This window comes from Eupeodes corollae, chromosome 2 (genome assembly GCF_945859685.1).
Source record: "Eupeodes corollae chromosome 2, idEupCoro1.1, whole genome shotgun sequence".
Classification (NCBI taxonomy): domain Eukaryota; kingdom Metazoa; phylum Arthropoda; class Insecta; order Diptera; family Syrphidae; genus Eupeodes; species Eupeodes corollae.
This window is the reverse complement of record NC_079148.1, coordinates 112282487-112295103: the sequence shown is the minus strand read 5'-3', so window position 1 is coordinate 112295103 and position 12617 is coordinate 112282487. Positions and strand designations below refer to the sequence as shown.

Below are 12617 nucleotides of genomic sequence, written 5' to 3'. Positions count from 1 at the left end.
TATACAATCTGTAAAACGATTTGCCACTGATCAAAAAACTGCATGTTCAACGCTTAAGATGGCTAGGGCATCTCGAGCGAATGAACATCGAAGCTCCAGCCCGTAAGGTATTCAACGCCAAGCCTGAGGGAACAAGAAGCAGAGGCAGGCCTCATCTCCGGTGGAGTAATCAAGTTGAGGCCGACGCACGTCAACTTGATATTCGAAACTGGAGGCAGCAAGCTAGAGATCGAGTAAGCCGGCAAAAGTTATTACTTGAGGCCCAGAAGCACAATGCACTGTAGCCCCAACAAAAGTAAGTAATATCCTTCACCATTTATGGTTGCATCTTCAACGAAAAGAAAAGAAAAATAGCCCCATATTTGTTTCTGAAGTTACACCACACTAGGCAGTACACTTCAATGAATGTGATCCCCGTGGGTGGATCAACCTTAGGTTCATAGTACCCATAGTTCAATTTAAGTAGAGATGATGCATAAAATAATTGTAAGCAAACTGCCTTAAATCTTGCTTAAATTGGTTTGTGTATAGAAACCGCTGCAACTCGTCTTTTAGATGTCCTGGCGATATGGCCAGCGGAACATACAGAAGGCATTCATAAAAATATTTCTAAACTCTCCATTGCACTTTTAAAAATACGTTTCACATACGCTAATGTCCGAGCAGTGCAGTAAAAAAGAAAAGAGCCAAACTAAAACCAGAAGAGAATTATGAATTCTTTTTCAAGCTAGGAAGAAACTTTAGACCTACCCTGTATAGTCTTTTGTACATTAAAGTTTCATTTTGAAATTTAGAGAAACTTGGTTTTACTGAATAAGCTATAATATTAAGGCTTATAGAAAACAAATAACTGTTGGTCATCTAATTGATGAGTTAGTTACGTATCTTTATTTACCTATGTCTGTGTTAATGGTATTGTTTCTCTAAGAGGATTTTGAGAACCATTATTTATAATTTGAATTCAGATATGCATGAAAAATCAGTCAATTCGAAATAAGTGCATAAAATATTTACAAAATATCTTTATGTTATAATGTGTAGTGCATTTACATTCCAGTGAATTGGAAAACATGATGAATAAGATTTTCCCGAAAAATGCTTTTTATTTTGTCGTATTTCAATGAAGTTCTAAGTAATGAACATTTGCTACATATTAAACTCGTGTGTGATTATGAAGTTTATTGGTAATTTTTGCTTGATAGACAAAAACTCTACTTAGTTTATAAATTTTAAAAATTAATTAAAAAAATTACTTAGTAAAAACGGAAAATATATAAATGTTGAGGGTACATGTGGATGGGTCCAAATGTGTAGCATATAATATAAATAGAAAACAATAAGTTAAATTAATTCCTATTATATCTAACAAATTGGAACTTTTACTCCAGTTTTAAATTATTTCTCATTTTGAGCAACTGACCCTTTGGTAAAATTTTCGATTCAGATAAGTAATCTCAGAAACTTTTGTGATTCTTATCCGGTTTCCAACGCCAGAGCCTAATAAATGTTCTTCATGTCCCGGATCATTTGAATTTTGTGGAGGCCAAAGTCACGCTCTAAAATTTGACTTGTTATTAGTCTGCTATTAGTGCGACACCCCCGTACTAACGATATGAGTTTCTTTATTACTTTTATGACAAGCTTTTATTGCATTAAGTATTTACAGATAAGTTGGTGCATGCTCCTAACTAAGTTATCTCCAGCTGCTTTAAAGAGCTCGGCATTCAAGCCATCCGCTCCAGCGGCTTTGTTAGACTTCAGCTTAGATATGGCAATCTTTACTTCGTCTAAGTCGGGAGGAAGGGATTGTTGGCTTTCGTCGTCTATGGGGAATGGATCATCCTGCCTGACAGCGGAATTTGATTCGTCGTCACCGTTATACAGCCTGTAGAAGTGGCCCTTCCATATCCTCAGCATTGACTGCGGTTCCAGTATGATGTTTCCACTGCGGTTCTAGGTTTATGTACCTGTGAATTTCGTTGCACCTCTTCATAAAATGTTCGAACTTCATTCCTGCTTTAGAATCTCTCAACATCTTCAACCACATGCTTCTCATGCCCTTTCTTTTTCGGAAAAGGATTTGGCGATCTCTTGGGATAATAGCCGTTCGATGTTGTACCTTCTTCCAGCATCTCCCTGTTTTGCCTTGGGTGTGGAAACTCTAAGTGCGACCTTGGCTACACCAAGTTAGTGCTCCGAGTCGATGTTAGCTCCTGGGAAAGGTCAGACTTCCATTGATTTCATCTAGGGAATTCCTCCGCTGCCGTCTAAATAAGGAGAGATGCCTTAGTGGAAACACCTCTCCCCTCTCTCTCACGTTTGCTGCCTCCAACAACTTTCCATTTGAGGTACTAGGCACCCGATGTTCACCACTGGGAGGTGAGAGTAGAAGTTGATAGACAGGGGTGGGTTTTGAGAAAAACCTGCGCACGCTTGTGTCCTCTTGAATGCACAGGTCTACCATTTGAACATCAAATTGTGGCTATAACTCAAAAAAAGTATAGAACCCGTCAGTTTATTTATCAAAGTCCGAAATAGTTATATTTAGCTGCGGTGGAGTGAGATACTTTAGAATGAAAAATGGACTTTTGAAGAAAAAGTCGTAGAAATAGTTAAAGATGAGTGGGCAAGTATCTGGGTGTAATGATTACCCCGAACCTGAAGCTCCATAGACACCTCTGTTGTCAGGGATGGAAGGGACCTACAGTCTTAAGCCGCATGCGAACGGCAAATTTGATAGAGAGCACTTTTCATGACAAGAATTACTCTTGGAGAATTTGTCAATTCCTCGCAAGAGGCAGTACCCGTGAAAAAAAACTTTAGGCGGCATAGGCAGGGATCGAATCTCGCATGACAGTCCAACGCACTAACCATCATGCCACGGGGCGCAAATTAGCTGATTCATGTCAGCTTTCGGCTGCCGAGTACAACACCCAACTTTATGCTGCACCTAAAAACAGGAACAGGCCCCCTTTTCTTGGATAGGCTCAAATTAAACTCTAATTATGTGGTAAGAATTATGAAGATGGGAGAAAACAGGATTCCGAGGCTTTTGCTAAGTCACATTATTAATTCTAGAGGGTAGTGGTATAAAATGGAGAACGATTGCTTAACAACTTTTTCAATATCAACTGAAGATAACCTTAATTCGAAATTCGATGTTTTGTTGATGAAAATCGAAAACAGGATGTAAGCTCAGTTTACTGAGGAAGCGGAATCATCATTATATAGAGCTTACTACAGTAAAAAGAACCAATTATTGGAAAAAAGACCTACTTCTTGGCCGATCACACCATGCGCAATATCAGTACAATCCTTAAAGTCAGAGGTGAACCCTTCAGCTTAAACTTTATTCCTCACCGTCCAGATCTTCCTCTTTGGTGTGATCTATGCAATCGGAGAGATCGTGAAGACGTGTTGCATTTTTGGGAGTTTGTCAAATTCTGAAAGAATTCCACAAGAGATACTTTGGAATTGATGTACTCCATCTAGAGGAAGCCATACAATTGATGAATTGAGATCGAAGGTGGGATCTTATACAAATATTGTTTGATTGCCTTACGATGCAGAACATGTATAATCAATGAAAGTTTTTAGGGTACACAAAATTATTTGCAAAATTATTAAATTTAATTTTTGAAAACCTTATATTAGACGTTTTTTTAGTATTACTTTTGAATAAATTAGGTAGCCCAACAGTCCCTTGAGAACTAGGGCCTAGTGACTTACAACTTTCAACCATTCCTGTGTGTGATCTGGTATACGGCCATCGACCAAACTTTTTAAAGACTTAAGATAAAATTACAAAGAAAATTATGAACAGTATTAAAATGTTGGAGTCAATAACACCAAACTACTTAATTTTTGACTTTGACAGTTTGGTTTAAGGGTGCACTACCTGTGACAACAAATTCGCAAGTCCAAATTTTAAATTGTTTTATTAAGTGGTTTTTATATGTTATATGTCAAATTGTCAATTTTCACCAACAAGAAAAAGTTGCTCCTTGTATTTGTACTTCTCGTGTATGTAAACTAGGAAGTCTTAAGCTGTCTCTACACCGCCTTACACCTGAGAAGTTGGATAAACTGGTAGTCATAATCTTTTGATAGATATCTATAAGTTATTTTTAGGTTTGTTTCTTAATCACCGTCAAAAACACAAAACAGATTCTTTACGAGTTTTCCTTATTTTAAAAGATCTGTCAAATTTAATCTATACTCGTAAATCTGTTTCAGTTAAAACATTGAAAAACGACAAAGATTTATTAAATCTTAACTGCAAGGTATATCTTCAGGGATAAACACAGTAATTAGGTTTTTCCTTTTAAACACAAAATAAGAATGAACATAGGCAATGTTAAAGGTAAATTCCATTTACATTAATATCACAAATTGGTTTTAATTACTTTCACGCGTTGAAATAAATAAAACTTTATGAAGAAAAATATTCTTGGGCTGCCATAAAACCAAAAAAGAAAATACAAGCAAAAAAAAACTACATAAATTATTATCTTCCATAAATTTCAAAAAATGAATTGAAACAAATTTACTTACATTTCATATCTCTGAGTTGTATACCTAACATCTTACACGCTTATATCAATACGAACCTTTCTAAGACAGAAACAAAAAATACTTTTAGGCTTCATCGTTTTATGAGACATTAGGGATGCTTTAAAATGTCTTCATTTTTTTTCTTTCAGTCAAAGAAGAAAAATATAAATTTATGACTGTCCATGACTATCCCATCTTTCTAAAATCTAAATGAACAAAACCATCAAAACAAATCTAACTCAAATATTTTGCAATAAAAAAAATAATATAAAAAAGTTTCGCATTTTTTTTTGAATAACCTATAAAACTTTTATTCAATGTTTGTCTTTTATAACTTAACTAACCAATATGTCCGTCTGTACGCATCTTGTTTCAAAGCACAACTTTAAAGCAAATATAGTTTTCCTCTTGTAGACGTATTTATTTTTATTGTCGAATTGTTTCTTATTTTTTTGTATATAATTTTGTGCATGATTGACATTTCAAAATCCCCTCCCCAGATATTTTTATGACTTCGTCTATATCCTCATCCTCACCCTAGTCGTAAAAATGGAGTATTAGGTCGCAGTAAAACTTTTATTACTAAGCTGGTGAACCTATTGTCGAAAACGTCATCATCGTCTCGCAAAAAGGTTTATACTTTCAATGTTCGTTGAGCAATCAATTCATATTTCCTCTGTTCATTATTTTGTACTTTGTCAAAGCGTTTATAGAATGTTCCATTACGACATTCATATCGTATCGATCCACAATCGAAGTCTACTGAACTTGAATTTACAGCTTGACGTATATGAAGTTCCTTATAAATCTTCAAAACAAAATGTGTCGAAAAGAACATCAAAATCAATAGATCTACATTTATAGATAGATAGGCTTTATTATCAGGATAACAAAACAAGGCTTAGATAGGGCCCTTAAAAGGAGTATCAGTAGCTTCAGGAAGGAATGCTTGTAAAGCAATCAGTTCCATACAAGAAGTCCATAAACTCTGGTCATAATAGATAGTAAGAAAGTACATATAAATAGTCGAATAGTGGCATGAGCTTTATGTGCCCTTAAATGACAGCTTATCTGGGTTGAGTTGATAAATGTGTAAACCCATATATACTATGCGAGTAGTGTATATTATGATGTTAGGTATTTAAGGTTGTGGTGTATAAGAGTAATTGAGCATTTGAAAGGCGAAACAACATCACTTAAAGCGGGTGGTAGACAAAATAAATTAAAGGTTTTTTGTCGAGATTTTCGGATTTAACCGCAAATGAAGTTCAATGAAACCATAAACTAAAAGATATCTATACACCTTCATACAACTATAGTTATGTTGAGAGGTACATCGAATTCTAAGGAAGGTTTACCTTTATTGACATTTTCAATACCAAGTATCAAGTTAAATAAGGATTTGGTAGAATGTTAAATTTTCTCAAAACACACACATGGATGGAACCTTTTAATGGAATATTATTTAGATTTAGGTAAAAGAGGTTTGTATTATATAACTTTAAACTATGAACTTATAGACATACATTAAGAATAAATTAGGGTACAAATGTTTGTCTGACAAGAATATATATCAGTTCAGTAATTTTTGGTTAACCTCTAAAACAAACATGTGACCCTGATGATCCATCAAGTGAAGTGTTGGAAAAGTTTTTTTCGAGTAAAAACTTTGATATTTTGTTTTAAAAATCCTGCATTTGGTAACCATTTTGAAAAAAAAGGTACAGAAAAGAAATTATTCTCTAAAATACCTCTCAAGAGGTTAATATGACAATCTTTACACAGTGCATAAGTTTTTTAATAATCTATTGAAGTAACTTAAACTTAAAGACTTCTGATATAATTTAACCAATCCTTGAGGCAATTTTTACCAGCTGTCTTTACCTGGTCCATGTTCCCTCGGCATGGAGAGAAGTTAAAGTTGTTTTTATACCTAAAGCAGGTAAATGCTCCCAAGTCAATCCTAAAGATCTACGACCTATAAGTCTATCATCATTCCTTTTTAAGACCTTGGAAAGATTGATTTATATCCATTTAAGGGCACGTATCGATACAAGACTTCTGTCTTCGTCTCAACATGCCTATGCCTACTGTAAAGATAAATCGGTGAAAACAGCGTTACAGAGTTCACTTTGGTTGCTTTCCTTGACATCGAAGGTGCCTTTAACAACGTGGACACATCTGCAATCACATCTGCACTGACATCTCTAAATGTAGAGAGTTCGCTTCGGGAGTTAATTCATTTACTTACTAGCAGAATAATTAACTCAAAACTGGGCAACTCTTCTAGCAGAATATTCGTTAGTAGAGGGACACCGCAAGGTGGTGTTCTATCCCCTCTCTTCTGGAACCTAGTGGTGAATGAAATCCTAACTAGTCTGGATGCGGAGGTTTTCAGAGTGATAGGCTATGCGGACGACGTTGCTATAGCAGTCTCAGGAAAGCATCTTAATATCCTAAAAGAACTCTTACAAAATGCCTTGGACAGACTAATACTTTGGGCTGATCGGTGTGGACTGGGTGTTAACCCACACAAAACCGATCTGGTCTTATTTTCGAGGAGATACAAAATTCCATTTGTCAACCCTCCCTATATTAAAGGAATTCAATTAAAATTCTCAGACGAGTGTAAATACCTGGGTCTTGTCTTAGATACAAAACTAAATTGGAAACTCAACGTACAGGAAGGAGTCAAAAAATCTTTCTAGCTATATTTTCTTGCAAAAAGCTATCAGTAATAAATGGGGCTTACAACTCAGAATCACGCATTGGCTATACACATATGTAATCAGACCGATTTTAATGTACGGTGAGGCAGTATGGTGGACTGCTTTAGAGAAAGGTATAAACAGGGATAAGCTAAATAATGTCCAACGTTCAGTCTGCCTATGTATAAGCGGATCGCTTCGCACGACCCCGTCTGCGGCACTGGACACCTTGCTCTACCTTACACCTCTTGACATATTTAGCAAACAAATAGCTGCGAGCTCTGCTATTCGCCTCAATGCTTCGTCGCAGTGGACTAACAACAACATTGTCCACTCCGTAATTCTAAGGTACTTAGAATCAATTCCAAAGCACACAGATTACACCATCCCCCAACTACAATTCGATAGAAACTTCCAGATTTCTATACCTAAAAGATCTTTTTGGGAGGAAAGGACATTCTTGGAGGATCCATTTTTACACAGATGGGTCAAAAACCGAAGAAGGGGTTGGTGGAGGTGTGTACTCTGAACGACTGAAATTAAGTCTCTCATTCCGCCTTCCCAATCATTGTAAATGTCTGGACTCTGTCTCTACAAACTCTATAACAGTCCATAACTGTAGATCATCTCTAATGGAGATGGCGCAACAGTTTAATATTCACCTTTGCTGGGTGCCGGGCCATAGAGACATTCCAGGAACTGTAAGGCAGATGAACTCGCCAGAAACGGTACAGTACAGCCTGTTGTATAAGGTATAAGTAAGATTGGCTGGTGTATACTCTCTCTCTCTTTATATATATTGAATTATGTAATATAGGTTAAGCTTTAATTGAAATTCAATAAAATGTCACTTTTGCCTAAAACGTACTTCTGTTAATACCACATGGCGCAGCCGAATTTTGAATAAAGTTTATACTTATAAAATATAGAAACTCAAAAAGTAAAAGTTTATATTATAAAATATAGAAATACAAAAAGTTAATATTCTAAGTAATAAAATAAAATCAACTGAAAAAAAACATGGATTTTACCAAACCACATTCATTAAGTTTGGACGGAAACTTAAAAGAAAATTGGAAAAGATTTAAATTACAATTCGACATATATTCAACCGCAACAAAAACTAATAAAGAAGATGCTGAAGTTCTAGTGGCGAGACTACTTAGCTGTGCTGGACGAGAAGCTATTGAACTTTTCCAAACCTTCAATATGACCGAAGCTGATAGAAAAGTTCCAACAAAAGTGGTGGAACAATTCGAAAAATATTGTAACCCACGCACGAATATAGTCTACGAACGATACGTATTCTACAAAAGGGCACAAAAAGAAGGCGAACCATTCGATCATTTCTTAAAAGACATAGCCACATTAGTGGAGAACTGTGGCTTTGATGGTCACAAAGACGACATGCTGAGGGACAGAATTGTCATTGGGATCATCAATCAGAATACCCAGACGCAGCTACTTAAAATTGAGAACCTGACACTAGAGAAAGCAATCGAAACATGCCGAATCGCAGAGACGACAATGGAGCAAAGCAAGGTTATGCAGAGGACATCGGAGGATCCTAAATCGGAGATTCATGCAGTGAAAAATATAAATTTAAACAATAATAAATTAAAACATGCTAATGAAAATAATAATTCTAAAAAATTTCAGAATTCACATTCCAATAAATTTGTACAGAGACGTGTGCACCAGCCATCAGGAAATAATAATCGATACAACACTGGATCAGGAAACATATGCAAGTACTGTAATTTGAGTCATGTGAGAGGTAAATGTCCAGCGTTTGGAAAGATATGTAATTGCTGTGGTAAACGAAACCACTATTCGTCAGTATGCAAAAATAAGAATCGTCAGGTAAGTGATGTTGCTTGTGAAAATGTTGAAGAGAGCGATGATTTTTTATATATTGATCACGTGGTTGAATCAATCAATACAAATAAATTAGAGTACTGGACAGAAGTGCTGCACATTGAAAATGTGCCTATTGAATTTAAATTAGACAGTGGCGCACAAGTTAATATTCTGCCAAAAAATATTTTTACTAAATTTAAAGATTTATCGAACTTAAAAACATTTAATCAAAAACTTGAAGCTTATGGTGGTTTTAAATTGTGTGCTCTGGGAACAGCAAGCTGTAAAACGATGTTTAGGACAAAAAATTTTGATCTCGATTTTGTTATTGTTGATTGCAACTCAAAACCACTTTTAGGTCTTGAATCTTGCGTAAAGTTAGGCCTTATAAGTCGCGTTAATTCAGTTGAGCCTAAAAGTTCAGTGTTACGTGATTTTATAGAGAAGAATAAAGATGTTTTCATGGGTCAGGGTAGATTTCCTGACAAATGTGCATTGGAATTAGATAGTTCAACTTGTCCGGTTAGTAAGCCACCCCGCAGAATTCCACTTAGTATAAGAGCAAAGGTTTACGATACTCTTAAGAAAATGGAACAGAAAAATATAATTACAAAGGTTGAGACTCCTTCAGATTGGTCACATAATATGGTTATAGTGGAAAAGGGTGACAAATCTATTCGCATTTGTTTAGATCCAAGAGACTTAAACGTAGGATTAAAACAAGAACATCATTTGATACCCAAAATAGAAGATTTTATTTTTAAAATGCAAGGCATGAAGTTCTTTTCTATATTGGACTTTAAAGAGGGTTTCTGGCAACTAGAACTAAATGAAGAATCAAAAAATCTCACGGTATTTAGTACACCGTTTGGAACTTACCGGTATGAAGTCTTACCTTTTGGTATCAAAACCGCCCCTGAGAAATTTCAGAAACTTAATGACAAATATTTTAGAAACTTGCCTGGTGTATTTGGATATATTGATGATTTAATTATTGGAGGCAAAACATTATTAGAGCATGATAAGAATTTAGATAGAGTATTGCAAAGGGCCAGAGAGATAAACATAAAATTTAATGAGAAAAAAGTTCAGTATAGGGTTGAGAAGGTTAAGTATTTAGGGCACATCTTTTCATCTGAGGGAATATCGCCAGATCCAAAACGAATTGAATCGATTAGACATATTCAGACACCCTCTAATAAAAATGACCTACAAAAAATATTAGGCACGATTAACTATCTACGCTCGTTTATTCCGAATTTAGCTGAGTTATCAGCTCCTATGAGAGATTTACTTAAGAAAGAAAATATTTTTCGCTGGTCACCAGCACATGAGAAAGCACTGAACGATATTAAAAATGCAATTGTCAATGCTAGCACGTTACGTTCTTTTGATCCCGATTTACCAATAATTATACAGACAGACGCATCACAGAATGGACTAGGCTGTTGCTTACTCCAGGAAGGAAGGCCAGTTTCTTTTGCGTCAAAAAGCATGACTAAAACTGAAACTTCTTATGCACAGATCGAAAAAGAATTCTTGGCGATCGTGTATGGATGTCAAAAATTTCATGATTATATTTATGGCCGGCACATAACTATCCATACGGACCACAAGCCACTCGTGTCCATAATAAATAGATCTTTAGAAAAAACATATTCTGTCAGATTGCAACGTATGAAAGTCAAACTTTTTAAATACGATCTTGAAATCAAATATGTGCCAGGTAAAGATCTTCATATAGCTGATTTGCTTTCTCGAAACTCACAACCTGATTATGAAATAAATTTAGAAAACATTTTAACAGATGTTGTCCATAGCGTTAGCATGAGTGACCCTAAGAAAATACAGTATCAAGAACATACTACTCAAGATGAAATTTTAAGCAATTTAATAGAACTTATGAATAAAGGATGGCCTAACTCTAAGAACAAATTACCAGATCATATGAAATTCTATTGGAATATAAAAGATAAAATTTGTTTTGAAGATGGACTAGTTTTTTACGAAGATAGGATATTTGTTCCTAAAACATTAAAAAATGAAACGTTAAAGGCTTTACATGAAAATCATTTTGGTATCACCAAAACTATTTCACGGGCTAAAACGTTATTTTACTGGCCAACGATGGCTCAGGATATTGAAAATATGATATACAGGTGTCCAATCTGTGAAAAATTTCGAAGTTCAAATATAAAACAGAGTTTGCATCCGCATGAAATCCCAGAGTATCCTTACCAAAAAGTTGGTTGCGATATTTTGGAATTTGAAGGAAAATCATTTTTAGTTGTCATAGATTATTTTTCGCGCTGGTTTGATTTAAAAAAGCTACCAAATAAAACAGCCAAAAGTGTTGTTAACATATTAAAAGAAATTTTTGCCACTCATGGAATACCGGAAATGGTGGTTTGTGATAACCAGCCATTTAATTCGTTTGAATGCCATAATTTTGAAAACGACTGGGGTCTAAAGTTCAATTATTCAAGTCCGCGCTATCCTCGCTCTAATGGACTAGCAGAGAAGGCAGTTGATATTGCTAAAACTATGATGAGGAAGTCTAAGGAAAGTAATAAGGATATTAACATTTTTCTACTTGAATATCGAACAACAATCATTCCAAGTTTAGGTTATACCCCATCACAGTTATTAAATAGTAAGTTACTTAAAACAAAACATCCTGTTGCTAAAAGCCTACTTATACCAAAAACCGTACCCTTTGAAGTCAGGGACAAGATGTCCCTTATAAAAGAGAAACAACAGAATTGGTATAACAAAAATAGTAGGAATTACGAATTTAGTCTTACAAAAGGGGATAATGTTGTTTATAGGAGGGATGGAAGATGGGAACCAGCCAAGATTGTAGGAGCAGCCGAATCTCCTAGGTCCTATTTAATACGCAATGAATACAATCAGATATTACGCAGAAATAGTTTACACTTACGCAAATCGTATAATGAGCCACAATTTAAGCCTCCAGAAGATTCAGTTACTGAAGATAAAATTGAAACTCAAATTGAAACTCCTAAGCAGCCTACCTTGTCACAACCGATTGAAAAGCCAACGACCTCGTCAACTAACAATCACAAGCAACATCACTACATCACTAGGTACGGGCGCAAATGTGTAAAACCTGATTTATATAAACCGTAAAAACAAAAGCTGTGGCTACAATTGCACATGTCTCATCTGTAACCAATTGTTGCGGGAGATGTTGTATAAGGTATAAGTAAGATTGGCTGGTGTATACTCTCTCTCTCTTTATATATATTGAATTATGTAATATAGGTTAAGCTTTAATTGAAATTCAATAAAATGTCACTTTTGCCTAAAACGTACTTCTGTTAATACCACACAGCCCATCCTACCACGTTTGGCAAGTACTGGCATACCAATCGCTACTTGTAAACTGCTGCTAATGCAAGACGCTGTGAGGAGGGCAGGCACCAGGTTGAACAACATCACCATGTGTCAAGCCACAAAAAACATTTGGCCAAT

General features: G+C 35.4%; 1 protein-coding gene across 1 annotated transcript; it reads left to right on the top strand.

The window, feature by feature from the left end:
* Positions 1–8282: 8282 nt before the first annotated feature.
* Positions 8283–12272, top strand: LOC129945183 (uncharacterized protein K02A2.6-like). Its single transcript, XM_056054842.1, has 3 exons — positions 8283–8849; positions 8922–9039; positions 9481–12272. Exons 1-3 carry the CDS (start codon positions 8283–8285, stop codon positions 12270–12272), a joined length of 3477 nt encoding a protein of 1158 aa, XP_055910817.1.
* The last annotated feature ends 345 nt before the right edge of the window (positions 12273–12617 follow it).

Coding starts and splice junctions, on each gene's coding strand:
- LOC129945183 (XM_056054842.1), top strand. CDS start 8,283: ATGGATTTTACCAAACCACATTCATTAAGTTTGGACGGAAACTTAAAA. Junction 8,850..8,921: donor CTAAATCGGAGATTCATGCA/GTGAAAAATATA, acceptor AAAAAATTTCAG/AATTCACATTCCAATAAATT. Junction 9,040..9,480: donor TAATTTGAGTCATGTGAGAG/GTAAATGTCCAG, acceptor AACCACTTTTAG/GTCTTGAATCTTGCGTAAAG.